Genomic DNA, 20,139 nt, shown 5'->3' on the forward strand with positions numbered 1-20,139 from the left:
AGTGCCTGTTTAGAGTTTGAACAGGCTAAGAGTAGAAAACTTGCTTCTTGCCCTAATGGTAGCCAAGCATTCTGGTCTCATGCCAAAGCTATTGGCCGCAACTTTTGCCCATCTCTGTTCCCACCTCTGTCCAATCCAGATGTTTCTGTTGTCACTTCAGCCAAGGATAAAGCTGACCTGCTAGCATCCCATTTTTCTTCCAACTCTTGTATTAATGATCATGGTAAAACACCTCCCACCATTCCCAACACGCTCCATTCAATGTCTCCTGTGGTCCTCCGTCAAAAGGACGTCAGAAGGATTTTGACGAATCTCGATGCTAAGAAAGCTCCAGGTCCTGATAGTATTTCTCCACTTGTTCTCAAAACCTGTGCTCCTGTTCTTTGTCGCCTTTTTTCACTTGCTTATTCCAGAGGTGTGATTTCTTCTGCTTGGAAATTTTTTCATATCCTTCCAGTTCCTAAAAAGGGTGACAGGTCCCTCCCATTCAGTTATCGTCCCATTGCAATTACTTCTACTCTTTCTAAAGTAATGGAGAAATCAATTAACCACCAACTCTTAAACTACCTAGAAACTTTCTGTCTGATCAACGATCACCAGTATGGATTCAGTCAGTGTCGATCCAAATGGTGATATTCTGGCTTATGTTACCCATATATGGACAAATTCAATGGAAACGTGTGGTGAAACACAAGCAGTTGCTCTTGACATCGGCGCCTCCGTAGCCAGGTGGGAAGGAGCAGCAGTGCGTAGCACACGCTTCTTGATTAGACCGGGGTTCAAGCCCGTCACCACCAATACGGAGGATGCGGAAAGGTCAGGGAATGACCACCGCACCGGAGCAATATGGCCTTAGTTGCTAATGCTCCTAAAAACCAAACAACAACAACAACAGCTCTTGACATCTCATAGGCTTTCGATCGTGTTTGGCATAAAGGTCTTCTAAACAAGCTTCCATCTTATGGTTTGCCAACTGTTTTTTGTAATTGGTTATCCAGTTGTCTCTCTGATCACTCACTGAGGGTGATGGTAGATGGCTCTCTCTTCTAACTTCTCCACTAATGCTGGTGTCCCCCACGGTTCAATACTTTCCTCTACTCTTTTCCTCTTCTATATTAATGACCTTCTTCCATTGACTGGAAATCCTATCCATAGTTTTGCTGATGATAGCACATTGCATTCCACTTTTCATTTTGAGAAACCTTGCCCTGCTCAATCAGCTTCAACTTCTTGAATATCTGCTACCAATTCCTTAAATGCCGATCTCCAGGTAATTCTCCAGTGGGGCAAAGCCAACTTAGTTGATTTCAACCGTTCTAAAATTCATTCTTGTCTTATATCTCACAAAAAGGATTCTTCTGCTCCTCAGCTTACCTTTGATGACACTCTGATTTCTAGGCAAGTTGATATATCTCTTTTGGGGATTACTCTGACTTCTAATCTCTCTTGGCACAAGCACATTACAAATATTGCTTCCTCTGCATCTAAAAAACTTGGTTTTCTTTTCGCTCTCGCCTTTACTTTTCTTCCAAACAGCTGTTCACTCTGTACAAATCGTAAATCCACTCTACCATGGAATATTGTTCCCACATCTGGGGCGGTGCCCCCAAAACCTCTCTGTCTTCTAGATTCTATTCAGAAGAGGGCAGTTAGGTTAATTAATGACTCCTCTCTAACAGAGTCTCTCCACTCTGTCTCATAGATGTACTGTTTCTGCTGCATGCCTTTTCTACAGATACTTCCATGGGCTCCGTTCCTCTGAATTGGCTTCTATAATTCCCACTCTCTCTTTCAAAACAGTCCGAACACGTGCTGCCACCAGCTAACATCCATTTACTGTCCAACTTCAAACTCACAGAACCAACTTTTCATCTTCCTCATTTATTCATTCAACTGCCGTTTTCTGGAACAACCTTCCTTCACACATATTTCCTGAAAATTATAGTCTTCAGAAGTTCAAGTCTAATGTCAACAAATATCTTCTTTTGTCTTCTCAACCTCCAACCCAAGCACGGTACTAAGTACTATAGGTTCTAATATCTCTCATGTTTGGGGTTTTCACAAAAAAAAAAAAAAAAAAAGATCGTGTCAATGAAATTGTTCTTTTAGTGATGAAATCAATTCACCCTAAAATCTCATTCCTTATCTATACCTTAGTTTTCCAATAAATGTGTAAAAGCTGTCAAAGATAAAAATTTTGCATATTGCAATCTGCTTATAACCAATGCTTGGTCCTTGTCCAATTAGTAATTGAGCATTCTGATCTCTTGCCAAAGCTATGGCTGCAACTTCTGCCCATCTGTACTCCTACTTCTGTTACAACTTGATGGTTCTGTTGCATCTTTAGCTAAAGAACAAGCTGGCTTACTGGCATTCTACTTTTCTTCTAACTCATGTATCGACGATCTTAGTAAACCACTTCCTACTATACCGACAACAGTTTACTCAATGCTTCCTATGATCTTTTGACAAAAGCATGTTAGTAGAATTTTGAACAATCTTGATGTCAAGAAAGCTTTAGGTCCTGATGGCATTTCTCCATTTTTTTCCCCTCAAAACCTATGCTTTTGAGCTTACTCTTTTTTTTTTCCTTGGATATTAGCTCATATCCAGCCAGTTCCTTAAAAGGGTGACAGATCTCTCCCACCCAATTATTGTCCCATTACAATTACCTCTACTTTTTCCAAAGTAATGGAGAAATCCATTACTATAGGTTCTAATAACTCCTAAACTATCTTAAAACCCTCCTCCCTCCACCTCCTAAACTATCTTAAAACCCTCCATCTGATCAGTGATTGCCAGTATGAATTCTGTCATTGGTGATCCAATGATGATATATTGCTGATGATATACTGCTCATGTTGCCCAACTGTGGAGAAATTCAGTGGTAATGTTTGGTGGTACTCAAGCAGTTGTTTTAGATTTTCTAAGGCCTTTGATTGTATTTGGCATAAAGGTCTTCTTAACAAGCTTTTGTGTTTCAGATTGTGACTGTTTTTTGCAATTGGGCATTCAGTTTTCTCTCTGACTACTCTCCGTGAATGATGATACATGGCTCTGTGTCTTCTAACTTCACTATTGCTATTGATTCCCAAGGTTCAGTTCCTTCCCACTCTTTTCATTTTGTTTGTTAATGATCTTCCACCAACTATAAACTCTATGAGCTCTAGATATGCAGTTAGTGGTAGAAGATCATAGTTTGATGAAAGCACACTTTATCTCATCTTCCAGTTTGAGAAATCTTACTCTGCAGAAACTACATCTTGGATATCTGCCACCAGATCCTTAAATGCTGATTTCCTTATAATTCTCTAACAGAGTCAGAAAACCTCAATTAACTTCATTCCTTCTCAAACTCAGGCCTGTCTTTCTTCTCACAAAAAAAATCTACTACTCCTATGCTCATCTTTGATGACACTCGCATTACTAGAAAATTTTATATATATCTCCATTTGAAGTTACCCAGACTTTAAATCCCTTTTGGCATAGGCACATCACAAATATTCCTTCCTCTGCATTAAATAAACTGGGTTTTCTTTACCTGACTTCCCTACCATAGAATATCCTTCCCCATCTGGGGATGTACCTCTAAAACCTCTCTCAAGCTTCTAGACTCCATTCAAAAGAAGACAGTCAGCTTAATTAATGATCCTCTTACAAAATCTCTCCATTCATCTCATAGACGTTTAGTTTAGTTTCTGATGCTTGATTTTTCTTTAGGCACTATTCTGTTCAATTGGCATCAGCATCCATTCTGAAAAATTGAGAAAGGAGTTCGACAAGGAGACACAATATCCCCAAAGTTGTTTACTGCTGCCCTTGAGGAAGCTTTCAGAAGATTAGACTGGTTGCAGAAAGGAGTCAATGTGAATGGAGAGTACCTAAACCATTTACGATTTTCAGATGACATTGTGGTCATAAGCCACGATCCCAAAGAATTAGAGGAAAATCTTAATCAGTTATGCAGAGTTAGTAAGGATTTTGGACTAAAGATGAATATGGCTAAAACAAAAGTAAAAAAAAAAAAAAAAAGTAATGAGGAACAAGTATGCCACAGAAAGCGATATAATGATTGAAGGAGCAGTAATTGAAAAGGTGGAGTCATGTACTTATCTGGGACAAGTTATTAGCTGTAATAATGATAAATGGCTGGAAGTCAAGAGAAGAATAAATTTTGGATGGATAGCATTCAGGAAATATAGTCATACTGAGGAGCAATATCCCAATTTGTCTGAAACGTAGAATAATGATCCAATGTATACTCCCCACCATGACTTATGGAAGTGAAACGTGGGCACTCAGCAAAAGAATGAAAGAGAAGCTGAGAACTATACAGAGAAGAATGGAACGAATTATATTGCAAATCAGACTGTTAGATAAGAAGAGAAACACATGGATTAGGCAGCAAACTCAAGTAAAGGACATTCTTATCAAAACTAAAACACTAAAATGGTCTTGGGCAGGACACATATCTCGAAGACATAATGACAGATGGACTAAGAAAATAACAGAATGGTATCCAAGAGGAGCTAGAAGAAAACCTGGAAGACAATGACAGAGATGGACAGATGAAATTCAAGAGTTTGTGGGTAGTAAATGGATGGCCATTGAACAAAACAGAAGGAACTGGAAAGTTGCTGGAGAGGACTTCATCCTGCAGTGGATTGAAAATGGCTAATGGTGATGATGATGCATTCACTATCCAACTCCAAGCTTGCATAACCAACTTTTCCCTATTCTCATTTATTCCTTTTATATATATTCTCCAGAACAAACTTTCTTTCCCCTCACATATATTTGTTGAAAATTACAATCTACGAAAATTCAAGATTCACGTACACATGTATGACTTGTGGCAATAAAGTTCCCTGACTGGTGCTGTTGCAGTCATCTTTGATGAGTTTGAAAATAAACAGAAGTGGTATTTTGTAGTTCAAACTTCAATAGGTAGTGGTACAGAGATTGTCCAGTAGGATAGCACATTGAAAGTAACAACCAGTTTTGTTAGCAACTTAAACATTCTGTGTGATGATTTTGCAGTGGAGCAATGAATGAACATCAAATTTTGTTTTAAACTGGGAAAATCTGTAACCAAAATATATGAAATGTTAAAAACTGTTTATAGTGATGAAACTTACCAGTGTGTCTGAATGTTATAAGCAGTTCAAAGGTGGATGTGAGGATGTTTGCGATGACCCAAAAAGTGGGCATCTGTCAACTTCTCGAAATGAGGACAGAGCTGCAAAAGTTTGGGAAATTGTGCAAGGGATCATTGTTTGACCCTCAGAATGATGGCTGATGAGTTGGATATGAATAAGATGATTCATAAAATTCTGTATGAAGGTTTAGGGAAAAGGAAAGTCTGCGCAAAATTTGTGCTCCCCAGCCTTGTGGATGAGCAGAAGCAATGAAGAATATCATCATGTGAAGACTTTGTCCAGTCTTCTCTGCTGTTGTAGTTTTGTATCTCATTTGTTTGGTAAATGGTGGAAGTGGCAGGTTGCATGTGGTTTGAGTCTGCACTGATCAGCCATGGCTGAGTCAAGGTTGAATGTGTTTATGGTAGTCTGTTGATCAGATTTTGTGAACTCTCCAGTGGTGGCTTTGCTATATTTAGGAGTTGGCTGAACTGTAAACAAATGAACTGTATATACTTTCTCTCCAGTTTACACTATTTTGCTTAAGATTGCCTGTTTGCTTTTTTTAAGTTTGACTTTTATATTGCAAAGGTTACAAGACACCCTTTTTGTTAAGGGTGTGCTGGAGTTGTTGCATAGAAAATTTTTCTATCCAAATTGTATGTCATATTGCATCATATGAAATTAATAAGTGCACCGAGATTCTGTTTTGAGTGTCCCTGATAATTCTGAAAGGTCTCTACTTTTCATGGAATTCCTAATCCTTAATTATCTTGGGAGAAGGTTGTTGTTCCTGCAGTTTATTTGGGAGAAGGTTGTCGTTCCTGCAGTTTATCAGTTTATTGGTTTTAACAGAGATGAATTTGCCTGATTGTAACCTTTCTGAATCTGGGCTGTGTCGTGCCCATAAGTAACTTGTGATATAGGCATTGAAGGGCACACAGGTATTACATAGATATACTCTATAATAGTTGTTCTCAAACTTTTATTTCTTTTGGGAAAGAAATACAATCTGAAAAGGGTCTGCAGGCATGATCATAAAAACACACAAAAGTGAATCTTTTTATTGAATATTTTTAAATAAAATTCTAAGAAAAGAAAACAAACGAACATTATCACCTATTTTCTACTTTAGGCATGACATACCATATTAATGAAATACATAGCACTGCATTTTGTCAGCTAACTGTTCATAGTTTGGGTGTGCACAATGACATCCTAATTTCAGGCCATCATCTAGGTAGGTGTGCCCACTAAACTTGAATGGTATTTGATTTAATAATCTTCATTGATGAGAAGAGTGAGATATATTCACAGAGATAAGATAAGTTGTTCTGAAGTAGGATTTTGTTCTTAAAGCATCGCTGAACAAATTGGGGAATTTGGTGAGTTCCTTTGTTGCCTTTATTTCAAATTTTTTTATTCTTGCTTTTTCGATAATAAGAAATTTGATAAGAGCTGTTATTTTCAGAAAGATAAACCGAATAGACTATAAAGTATGTCACATGCCCACTTTACATAATGTATTTTGCACCCAAAAAAAGATGGCTGTTAGTGTTGCAACAAAACATTGTTTATTACATTGTGGCAATGAAAAAAAATAATTTTTCTTAACTGTATCCCTTTGAACAGTGGTGTGTTTAGCCGAATTTGTTAAAGAGCTACATTGATGATTTCCTGAGGCTCTGTGGCATTTAAGCTTAATAAGAAAATATTTTTTACAATTTTTATTTGATAATGAATGAAAGAAAAAAAAGACTGACTATATAAACTAAAAATGTTCTCGAAGCAGTTGCAGCTCAGTAACATCTTTACAACAAAAGATTGGGGTGTATTATATCTGAACAGCTTTGCAGCCAAACTGATATGTGAAGCTATACTTCCATATCTTGCTTCCAGAATTTGACTATAATTAAAAAAAAAAAAATAATAATAGAATATATATATATGCATGCTGAGTGACTATCTTATTGAAATCCAGTTCAATACTGATGGAACGGCTATTTTATTGACATATTCCAATATAAAAAATTTTGATTTAAAAACTTTTTTTGATAAAAGTTAAGTGTACTTTTTTTGTTATAGTGCTACTTGATAAAAATTGAAAACTGAAAATGCTGGCAAACTTGTGTATTTAAAGAATGTCATGTGGATACTACATAGACATCTTTCTGTTACTTGGTTCTGCAGTAAGAAGGTGTGGATGACTAAAACAGTATTCAGGGAGTGACATAAAACTGTGAGCCAGCAGATGTAGAAAGAAAATTGAAGATTCTGCTGCTTGTTAATATTCTACTAGCTATCATGGAACAAAAGTAATGAGCAACTGCTGACTTTTTAGACCACCATATTAAGTATTGATGTGAGCTATTAAGTCTTGTTACTACAAGACTGCAATATCCTGAAAACTTGTGGAAAACTACAGTACAGAATTGAAAGTTTAAAAAATCGATATCAGCACTTCATGCAATCCAGTCATTAAGTGGGGAGGAAGTTTTACAAGAAACTATTTTGAACTGGTTCTGACATTCAGGTTTCTAACACAAGATGGAAGAAAATGATGATTGTGAAGAAAGACATGGGTCTAGCTTAAGTGAATATCTAGTGGAAGAAAACAAATATGTAAAAGGATTAGTCTCTCTTGATAAGGGAAATGCTAATACTACAGTTGTCTGTGAAGAAGTGCCTACAATGAAAGACATTCTTGAAGAAGTTTTGAGGAAATCAAAGAACCACTCCCTATCCAGTTGTGTAGTGATAGAAAATAAAGCAGGATAACCTCTTTAGCTCACCTCAAACCCAAAAAGATGCTCTGCTGTGTGTAACAGAAAATTCCCAGTTCTGGTATTTACACACTGGAAATAACATTATGGGGGTTGAATAATCAGGGGATAACAAAGGATAGAACAGGAAGCATAAGTCAAAATTTACTTCCGTAGGTTCTGCATAATCAGTGATAGGAAAGAAGGATGAGCCACCCCGAAGCCTAGTTCCTTGTCATCCAAGCTTGTCCCATAGTAAGAGAAGGCATATTTCCCTTGCAGGCACCAGCAACTTCAGACTTTTGTTCCCATTAGTCAAAGGCTATATCAAAAGCAATCTAAAAAAATTAGCATGTGTATGTGCTAATTTTTTTGAATCGTGTTTCACTTATTTTAACAAAAGTTAATATAGTTTATTAATTTTTTTGTAACTGTGTAAGATTGGTCCTGATCATAATCCTGATGCAAAAATTCTTAAGTCAAAATCCCATCAAAAATAAATTTGGTCAAAATAAATATAAATGAAAAAGAAAAAATGGAGAATTAATTTTATTGGTTAAATATAGTCTATATAAATAATATATACTAAAATATAACATCAAACACATGTAAAAAATATATAAAACTGAAATATATATTATACTGATGGTATAATATTATACTGATACTATTATACTGATAGTATGCTGATGGAAAACCATGATAAATATTTATCATGGTTTTCCATCAGCATACAGTTTCTGAGATGATATGGTGTTCTTTCATGAATAATTTGATGAAAGACCTTTGTATCATCTGCAAATTTAGACATTTAAGCCTAATATACCTTTATCAGTATCTAATATAGTTGGGGAAGGACATTACGTGGTTGTTATCCGTTAAGAATTATTAATATGTATAATTAACCACACTTTTACCACGTGGAGTTTTTAATATATATTTTATTAAGCATAGCCTAAACTAATTAAATTTTAAATTGTAAATTTAATTATACATATTAATAATTCTTTATCAGTATCATTAATTAATATTTAAAATAAGCCCAGCACTGAAGCTTTAATTACTGATTTTACTAATAACAATAGGCCAAGAAGAGCAGTATCCATTTATACCTATCCTCTTCTTCTGCCATTCAGCCATATCTTTATCCATAGCAGGAACTTCCTGCTAATGCCATACTACCCCAATTTGTATAGCATTCTTTCATGTGAAACATTCTCAAAAGCTTTACTAGGATTTAAATATATGATGCAAAAATTAATTTTTGTATCCAGTTCCTTTGGTACTGCATCACAGTAACTGACAGCCCCCCTCCCCGATTTGTAGTAGCCAATCAAATTGGTCAGACAAAATTTCCCCTTAACAAGTTCATGCTATGATTGCCATAGCTGCATTCCTGTGCTACTTCTTTAACCAGTGACTCCATTTTCTTGGATCAGAAGTCAATCTTACAAGTCTATAATTACTCACTTCACCCTTTGATCTCCATTTGTGAATTGGGGAGACATTTGCACATCTCCAGAGGGATCTCCTCATGAAACCAAGGATGATCTCATAATTGTGACTAAAGATTTTCATACTGCCTCCTTTTCAGCCTGCCTTACTATAATTGGATAGATCCCATCTACCCTGGATGCCTATTTACTTTTAGTTTCAACAAGTTTTCTTCCACTTTCCTTTCAATTATCCAAAAATAATTTAGCTCCCTGTTAGAATTTGATATACTTCTGGCATCCCCCTATAAAAAAAGTCTTGATGTGTGAATGTAGATGCAAATGTTTATTCAATTTATTATTTGTACCATTCATACCTGGTGGATCAGTGTGGTTCATCTCTTTCCTTCTGCTGTTAACAAAAGTAAAAAATACTTTGCTACTTTTTTTTCATTAATTGCCAGAGATGTCTCTTAATCCACCTTATCTTGCTTAATGGACATAGTGACTTGATTGCAGACTAGTTTATACTTATGGCAGTTTTTTGTATTCCCTAATAATATACATGCATCCTATGTATTTTTTTTCTCTGGTACTATTTTCATTGGTTCATCTGTTTAGGTGAACCAATGAAAGCCTTGAACAGTATCTCTTAGTTGGTATAAAAAGCTTAGTAGCTTCTGCGATTACTTGTCCGAATAATTTCCCTTTAGAATTTGCAGTTAGTAACATAATCGGTTTGCTTCACTGAATAGAATTTAAAAACTGCCCCAAGACTATTGTAGTCACTTTTATGAAAACAAAAGCCTTTCCCTTATTTATATATATTTTTTTCTATTTCCCCTTTCCCCTATATATTTAAATAGATCCTACATCAAAACAATGTGATCACTGCCATATAGTAGTTCCTGTAATTGGGAGATTCCCAATCCACAATGAGTCACTGCTGATAATTAGATGAACAGTATTGCTTGCTCTTGTTGCTTCACTGACATACTGGTTTAGGAAACAATCATCCAATTAATCCAGTGAGGTCTTTCTCATGTGTAACTGACAACCCTCCCCACCTCAATTTGCAGTAGCTTGGAAAGTTAAAATTCCCTGTTATAAGACATTCTGATTTTCTGACATGCTCTGTTTGTATGTATAATTGTTATACTCATTACAGTGGTTTGACCATGACACATTCCTACTCTCATTTTTGTTTTTCCAATGCAGTGTTCAGTCAGTTTGATGTGCCTATGTCACTTCAAACTGACTGAACATTGCACTGGCCACGTCTATTGACTCGGTGCACTGCCTTGGGTTCCATGTACTTAGCTAACAGCATAAGTTTTTCCCCCTCACTTTCCTGTCTGTCCTTTCTGTACACATTGTACTAATCACATTCAAATTCTGCCTACCTTATGTCTGGGTAGTACCATGTTTCCTTTATACCTACAATGTTTGTGTTTTATGAGTTAACCAAATACATTAAATTTATTTACCATGCTCCTCACATTAGTGCACACAAGTATATTTGCAACTGTTTTACTCTTAATAATCCTTACACATCCCATGTATTTGCTTATTTTATGTGAACCCCCAGCAGGCCTTGAAACCCCCAACAACTTGCTTTCCCAGCTGCTGTATGTTTCAATCCCTAAACTACTTCATGCATGAAGACAGATGCAAGATATTTATCCAGTTTATCAGCAGCATGAATTGGAATCATCAATAGTTATATTTATAACTATCTTATATGTAAATAACAAAGACATCAATATGGTTCATCTGTTTCTTTGTAGTGTTAATATAACAAAGAATTCTTAGCCAAAGCTTCTCTTAATCTGTCGGCTTGCTTACCCCTATCCCCACTGATCTCATTGCAGAATAGTTTATATTTATAATAGGCTTTTGTAGGTAGTCTCATCAGTTCATCTTACATCCGTTTAGGTCTAAACCTTGAACAGTTCTTAGTTGGTATTAAAAGCTTAGTAGCTTCTACAATTACTCCCATTTAGTATTTGCAGTTGCTAACATCAGTTTGTTCCACTGAAAAGAATTTAAAAACTTTCTAAGACCACTGCAGCCACCTTTTTGGGAAAGAAAAATCCTTCATGCTTGGCATCCCACATCAATACGCTATGATCGCTGCCCCCTAGTGTTTTCTTTGAACTCAACTTTTAGAGAACAAACACCAAAAACTTCTGAAAAGAATTTCCATATATATTTCCAGTGAGATAACTGACCTCTTCTTCGTTTAGGAACTGCAACTAGTTGTGAAAAAATTTAAGAAGAAAATATGTCCTCCATTGGATTTATGAAAAATATCTTCATTTTAAAATTCTTTGAACTTAAGCCTGATATCTTACTCATACTGTGCAGTAAATGTTTGTCCGAAGGCATTTCTCCAGATTTCCAGATTCCTAAAAATAATTCAGAAACCTGGGGTTAAAAAAATGAGATGTGAAGGCCTGTTGGCTAATTTTACCCTGGGAACTGCTTGAAAGACTGCTTGCCAAAAGAATCATCAACTTATTTGAAACTCATAATCTGTTCTCCTCTTGACAATATGGTGCTGGAAAGTCTAGTATGCTCTGGCTGATATTAGGCACCATGTGAGAACCTCTTAATCCAAGTGTGAATTAACCATTTTTGTGGACTTTGAGGGTACGTTCAACACCTTGTGGTAGGTAAGATAAGTAAAGTGCTCTTGCAAGGCTACAGGAAGCTAATTGTTCAATGCAAGTATTTCATATCACAAGAAGCTGCTTTCTCAACTGAGGATACAATTCACATCGAAATATTAAATTGTTTCTAGAGCAGTCTCCAGAGGGCATTCCCAGAGGACTATCCTTTGGCCCTTATTCTGGAACTTGCTACTCAACAATTGGATGAAAAGGGAATTTAACAAGGTGTAACTGGTAGCCTATATGAATGAGCTTACCATACTTATTTCTGAAAACTCTTGCATGGAATTGGAAATGAATGCTAACCATGATCACTTTCCCAGCTTGTCTGAATAGACAAAAACTAATAAATGGACCATATCTATAAATTGTAATTCAGATTACTTAACATACATCAGTGGTTCCAAAATTTTGCTTGTCTCTCTGGTTTAAATACCTTGGTTTCCTGGTGGACAAACACCTAAGCTTCATTCCTCATATTAACAATCTTGTCACTAAAATAAATAAATTCACTAGGACCCTTTGTCAAAATCTCCAGGAACAGCTGGGAACTGAGTAGAAAAAGTTTTGCTAGCTTATTATATTGCCATGTTTGTTCCTATGATCACGTATGGCATGGGTACATGGGTTCCATAGGGCAACACATTCAAAGATCTTGAACCATACTGATTTCTTTGCAAAGAATAATCCTGCTGGTATTGCTTCATGCCTGCAGAATAGTAGGCACAGAGTTTGCAGTTAGCCAGCATATGCTGGTCTTTCTGTGTAGACCACTATATTCCCACCCTCCAACAATGAATAGAGACTGAATTCTGGATTAACTTGGATTGAACTGTTTCTAAATACTTTATATATTGAGAAACATTAAGAATTTAAAATTGGCAAATCATCCAAAAGAATACTACGCCCAAGAATGTGATATCTGAATACTTGGATATTATATTTCCATTATGTTATTATATTATGTTAGTCCTCGTTTGAGAAACTTACTTACTCTAAGAGGACTGGCAAAGACTTGATATGTATATTAAACAGATCCTGTATATCTTGCTGATCCTACATTGACATTAATTGGACCAACCAGAGTTTACCCTGGAAATAACAAACTGACTTGTGGATTATTGCTGGATCTCAAATTTCTCGAGATCAGGAAGGCACCTAATCAACTGGACTTATCTAATTTAAGTGGCACCTGACTGGATCTCCAGGACTTTGTTGGACATCTGAAAATGGCATATATCAACTAGATTCTAGTGGGCAGGTCCTATGAATATTGATCTCCTTGTAAGATGTCTTCTTAATTTGCCTGGCATGCTTCAATTCAATGGTCCAATCAATGTACCGATGTTCTACTGACCTATAATAGAAGTTACTGGAGTCATCTCCCTTGATTTCAATTGGACATTTGCTGGACTTGCAAATGAGCTTTCAGTTGTGCATTCATCTTGAATGCTTAGGCATCATTGACAAATGTGGATCTTGCTTAGATATTTGATTCCCTTTTGGAACACCTTACTGAGACAAGTGTTTATACCCCTCCCAAGAGCAGGCGCCTCCGTAGCCAGGTGGGAAGGAGCAGCAGTGCATAGCACACGCTTCTTGATTAGACCAGGGTTCGAGCCCGTCACCACCAAATACGGAGGATGCGGAAAGGTCAGGGAATGACCACCGCATATCCCCAGAGCAATATGGCCTTAGTTGCTAATGCTCCTAAAAACCAAATAACACCCCTCCCAAGAGCATGCATTTTGGAAGAACTATTTGATTTGAACCTTACTTGGATACGGACTCAAGGATTTGGCCACTCCCTATTGGCTATAAGCAAAATTTGCTGTTTCTGTGGAATTTGCCATCTGAAGATGTGACACCTGACTGGATCTCCATGACTTTGTTGGACATCTGAAAATGGCATATATTAACTAGATTCTAGTGGGCAGATCCTATGAATATTGATCTCCTTGTAAGATATCTTCTTAAAAAATTCAATTAAAAATAATTCAAAAATTAAATAAAAATTCACAAAACAATTAAAAAATTAATTTGAAAAGTATAATGTAAATTTTTAAAAATGATGCTCCAGGAATGGAAATTCCCCTGATCACGTGATTCCTGTGAGCATCGTTTTTCAAAATTTAATTAATTTTTTAATTGTTTTTTGAAATTTTAATAAATTTTTTAGTTGTTTTCAATTGAATTTTTACTGTAATCATTTTATGTTAATCTTTTATTCATTTTAATTTCTGGAGAGTATCATATGGAAGTGTTCTAAACTGAGTTACATGTAGGGTAATGATACGGAGATTCAGTTATGATAACTGCAGTAAGGCCATATACTTAGTTTTAAAAATAGTCGTTAGGGAGCATATATGTCCTTCAGTTTCTTGTCCAAAAGTTTCTAGGGCCACATGTCCAAAATATGTAATTTTGGACATGTGGCCCTACTGCATTACATGTGCGATATCATATTGAGGTAAATATCTCTTATTCTTCTACAAGTGTCATCACTGGATACTATGGCAGAGTTATGTCCACTAATGCCCACAAAATGTTCCCTTTACCTGAAGATTCCTAATGCATGAAGGGTCACTGCCGATAATCAGATCAAGAGCATTTGCTTTCTCTTGTTGCCTAACACTCTCTAACATACTGCTGTAGAAAACAATCATCCAGTAAACCCAGAAATGTTCTTCTGCTGTGAGTTCCATTCTTTATCTGGAAAGTTAAAATCCTATGTAAGACGTTCTGATTTATCGGCCTGTTTTGTTTGTATAGTTGTTCATTATAGTCATCACATACCTCTACTCTCATTGTTTTCCTAGAGCTAATGTGACACCAAAAACTGGCTACTCCATGCCTGCTGATTACACTGATTTACACTGTGTATACTTAACCAGCAGCATGACCCTCTCCATCATGTTTGTCTTTTCTATACACATTGTGCTAACCATATCCAAATTCTGCATCTCCTTTATCTGCATGGCAGCATGTTTATAATAGCCCTATCATCTTCCTTTGATGACTTAACCAGTACTTCATCAAATTTATTTACTGTGCTCTTCCTATTAATGTAAAAGCTGGTATATGTTTAGTCTTATGTTTTATGATTGGTTTTGTCTTTGTTTTATTCCAGCAGTTAGACAGTATTGTAGCAGGAATAATTTGATATTCAAGGCTCCTGACACCCACATTCAGCGGAGGATCTTTATCCAGAAATTAAATTTGTATTTATGCCCCCAGATATCTCCTGCTATATTCAGCCTATGAATCCAGTTATACTACTTTAAAGTGGTACTACATGAGATGAACAATTAACTAGGCTAGAAATCATCACAATGTCTTTCCATAAAGAATTTGAATATGACCTCTCAGTGAAGCCTTCACTTACCTTGAGAAGCTTCTAAACATTGTGAAAGAATTTGACCCTAATGCAGAGTTCAGTGGTCCAGAGATGTCAAGAGTTACATTTTGCTATAAACTTTATACTTCTGTAGTAAGATGTAATAGACTTCGCTATAGATTTCCAGGAAAAGAATTAAGGCACATGTTCAACTTTCTCTTGACAAAATTTTCAAGAAAAGTGGTATTAGCTACCATCAAAGTCAGCAGAAGAGCCTGTAACATCTAAGACTGCATCACACTCCCATGCACAATCATCATTATCAAGCCCTTCATCGAACCATTAAAATGTTTCTTCAGTGTAATAAATGCCACCACCAGTAAGCTGAGTTGATTTTAAGGTAAGATTTTTGAGTTGTGTCACTTTACCATACGATGTGTGATATATTCCCTAGTTTTTTTTTATACTGCATTGTGAGGACTTGAGGTTTGAGAGTCGGACCTAAAAGAAGGACATAATTCCTTGAGAGGGTCCAAAGAAGGGCAGCTAAAATTATTTGGGAGTGCTGTGGGGTGGCCCTATGAGGAACATCTTAGATGTGGACTGCAGAGTCTGGCAACTAAGCACTTCAGGTGTATAAGGCCCTTAAAGGAATAAATAATGAACAAGGCAGGTATTTTCACTGTGGCAGGTAAAACAAGAATAACAGGACACAAAATTTTAGGAAGCAGTGCATTAGGTCTCAAGAAGTTCTCTTTGGGTAGCATATTGTTAATGTTTGTAATAAGCAGCCATTGGATTGTTAATTTTCAGTAATTTGACTTTTTTTCCTTTTTTTTTTTTTTGTGTCGATGATACAGAATAAGTTTGCTTTCTTGGTCTGATTTTCTAATGCTGATTGAGTAATGACTCTCAAGATGTAAATCTTATGTGCTCTTGGTATGTTGTGCTCTTGGTATGTTGTTTCCTAGATTTATGATGAAAAGTTATCCACTCAAAATTTCTTAGTGACTAATGATAATTTGCTTGGACACCTATTTGTAGATGACTAATTAGTGCAATGACTGTAATTCTGAATATTAAATTCCTTTTAGTACTTATATTTTTTGCTACAATTACCTCATTGCTGTTTTTTATCCTCTCTAATGCACATTAAAGACAGTCCATTAATAACCAAAACTTGTGGGAATTTTGCACCATGCAGTTGCAGTAGAGCTATTAAGGATTTAAATTTTCCATAGGATATTTGAAATTATTTCAGAAACAATAAGAATTGTCTAAGCGACATATGATTTTAACTCCACTACAAGGTGTATAAATAATAAGAATATAATTTAAGTTGAATGCATATGATTTACATTTATTTAATTTTTAACACACACACACAATATATATATATATATTACTATCATATAATCATTCTTTGATTCATAATATTTGAATTAGATATAAAAATTTTAGTAACTTTCAAAATATGAGATTATTAATATTAATTTTTGTTTTCTGTGGAGACTGTTTATTCTCAGGGTGAGAATATTTACAATTTTAGATATTCTCACTTTTATAAGTGTAACATTAAGGTATAGCTCAATGTCTTGAACGTGTTCTTTTGTACTGTAATATATTGCTTTTTAAATAATGAATTGTTTATAGCGTGTGTTTGTAAGTAAATAAGGGATATTTTGCTCTGCCTGTTTTTTACACTGCAATACTTGTGCATAAATAATTGTGGCAAATAGTATTGTGCTTTAATAGTCTACTTATTAATGCTTCATTAATAGCTTATATGCAGCTTAAACTACCTCTACTAAACCTTCATGAATAGATTGTGTTTTGATTTGTCTTGCTGTTATTGCCTGTACTATGCATGTAGCCCTAGCGAAGAGGGCCTTACTGCAGTACGTGATTCTGTAGAAAGGATACAGGCTGAACTGCAGAGAGAGCCCGGTTGCTGTACACAGGTTTGCCTAGATTCTCTAAGAATCCTCACATCTAGGCTGATGTCAGCTGTCACCACTCAAGGTGAGAAGGCAGAATATAAAATGTATATTATTTTAAATTTTCACAAGAATTATTGATTTAATATATTATTTAAATATCTGATGATTTCATTCTGGTATTTCTTATCTGATGATTTCATTTTGTTTAAAGTTATAAATTGACAAATATAATCAATCACTTGTTATCTCAGGAAACTTAGGAAAGAAAAGGTAGTATATTGATCAGTAATATAAATAAATATATAATCTAAGCTGATCTATGTACCTAAAAATATGCTTCAGTTTTTAATAAATTTCAATGTGAATAATAAATCATAACTTTAATCCTACATTTCACAAATTCTTTTTTTTTTGGAGCATAACAAACCCACAAATACATAGGCACACCAAGTGTATCTTTTGCATTCATTAAAACACACACACACACACACACACACACACACACACACACACACACACACACACACACACACACACACACACACACACACACACACACACACACACACACACAAGCCAATTTCAGAGTGCTAAATAATGTAGTGATATAGTTTTTCTTTCAGAACTACATCACTCTGAGCAGGATAATACCACTTTTTTGCTAGCATTGTACTACCGCTTTCGTGCTGGCAGTGTACTGCTACTTTTTTTACTTTCTTTGTCACTTGGTTGCACTGCTCCTGCCTCCGTGTAGTGAGAGTCAGCAACCTGGGAGAAGAAATCCACTTTCCCAGAGCTAAAAAAGCACAACAATAGATTGACTAACATGTTGTCTCAAAGATCTTTTGATCCTAACTGAACAGGCTTCACTATGTCAAATGACATATGACATGTGCATCTCAAGCTCAACAAATTGACTTCTTTTTCTCCTTCTACATTCTCTGACAGGTAAGTCACTAGACAAGCCCTTTTATTCAGAAATGCATCAAAAATGGCTAGTCCTCCTAAGGCTAAGATGCAGACTAAGGTTTGATAATCTCTTAGTTGAAATGGCAGCAAATCTACATACTGAAAGGTTCATATAAATCTCCTCCTCTTGAAGAATCCTGATACAGGTAATCCCCACACTTCTCACTGAATCCATCCAAAGCAGTAATTGCAGAATGAGACATACTGAATGTTTTAGTATTAGTAGTGGCAAACGAGGCAAAAAAGCAAGCTTATACAGCATCAGCCAAAAAAAAATTTCCTATATTATCTCTTCATCCCCTCTAATAGTTTGTATAGTTTTCCTTGAATTTATTCAGCTACCCACTTCTACAACACCTGATGAAAGTTTGTTCTAGCAATCAACTACCCACTGGCTGGAGGAAAATTTTCACATATCTGACCTGAAATCATCCTTTCTCAGTTTGAATTTATGTTCACTTATGTGGGATTTATGTTCACTTATGCTGAAGGATTCTATCAGCATTGAGCTTACTCAGTCTGTTCAAAGTCTTAAACACCTTGGTCAGATCTCCCTGCAAGTGCCTAGTCTCCATGCACTGCAGTTTGCAGAAATTAAGGCTTTCCTGGTAAGCCTTCTCTTTTTTTCCTTTCACTGATCTTGTTGCTTTTCTTGCATCTGTTCCAACAGATCCATGTCCTTCCTAAAATGAAGCTACCTGACTTGTATACAGTATTTAAAATGTGTTCTTACCACTGCTTCATAGAATAGGCTAATAATCTCTGGCAGAATTAGCATTAGGAGAGGCATTTTATGCAAGAAAGCAAGCTTATGCAGCATCAGCCAAAAAAAAAAAAAAAAAAAAATCCACTTCCACTTCATCCCTCTGTTCGTTTGAAATACCTGTCCAGCTGAGCCTTAAACTTATTTAGGCTATTAACTTCCACGACAAGGGATGGAAGTCTGTTCCACCAACCAACTACCCGCTGGCTAAAGGCAAATTTCTGCACATCTATCCTACATCTGTCTTTCCTCAATTTGAATTTATGCCCTCTCAGGTGATTATTCTGAGCAAGAGGAAGTATCCCATCAGCATTGAGCATGCTCAAACCATTCAAGGCTTTATACACCTCTATCAGATCACCTTGCTGGTGCCTAGTCTCCAGACACTGTAATTTGCAAAACTTAAGCCTTTCTTCGTAAGAGCACCCCTTTGTTCCATTTACTAATCTTGTTGCCCTTCTCTGTACTCATTCCAGCAGCTCTACATCCTTCTTGAAATGAGGCCTCCAGACCTGTATACAGTACTCTAGGTGTGGCCTGACCATTGCCTTATACAAGGGAATAATCACCTCCTTATCCTTGCTAGAAAAATTCCTATATATCATTGACAATACACCATGAGCTACTCTTGCAGCCGGTCTGCACTGCTCAGAGAACTTCATATATGCCTGCACAACCACCCCCAGGTCCCTGTATTCTTGTATATCACTGACAACACCCAATGAGCTGTCCTAGTTACCTATCTGCACTGCTCAGAGAACTTCATATCTGACTGCACAGTTATCCCAGGTCTTTTTCAGTCTTCACTACATTGAATGTAGTACCACACTCAAGGTTATGGCTCTGGGTGGAGGTGCCTCCATAGCCAGGTGAGCAGGAGCAGCAGTGTGTAGCACACGCTTCTTGATTAGGCCGGGGTTCGAGCCCGTGACCACCAAATATGGAGGATGCGGAAAGGTCAGGGAATGACCACCGCATATCCCAGGAGCAATATGACCTTAGTTGCTAATGCTCCTAAAAACCAAATAACAACAGCTCTGGGTGCCAAGCATTATAGTGACAAGTGATTTTTGAAAGCTACAGTTTATGTTCAGTTTTAAAAGTTTTCTTTACATTTCTATTAAT

At 36.2% G+C, this 20,139-nt stretch overlaps 1 protein-coding gene across 1 annotated transcript in view; it reads left to right on the forward strand.

Moving 5' to 3' along the window:
• Positions 1 to 20,139, forward strand: part of LOC150089381 (cytosolic carboxypeptidase 1-like) — a 669,910-nt gene that overhangs the window by 23,079 nt on the left and 626,692 nt on the right. The window contains exon 3 of the mRNA XM_090389963.1: positions 17,257 to 17,364. Within this exon, the coding sequence (XP_090246089.1) occupies positions 17,257 to 17,364 (108 nt within the window). The remainder of the gene's footprint in view (positions 1 to 17,256; positions 17,365 to 20,139) is intronic.

Source organism: Mastigoproctus giganteus, chromosome 2 (genome assembly GCF_048544385.1).
Source record: "Mastigoproctus giganteus isolate SK-2022 chromosome 2, ASM4854438v1, whole genome shotgun sequence".
NCBI lineage: Eukaryota > Metazoa > Arthropoda > Arachnida > Uropygi > Thelyphonidae > Mastigoproctus > Mastigoproctus giganteus.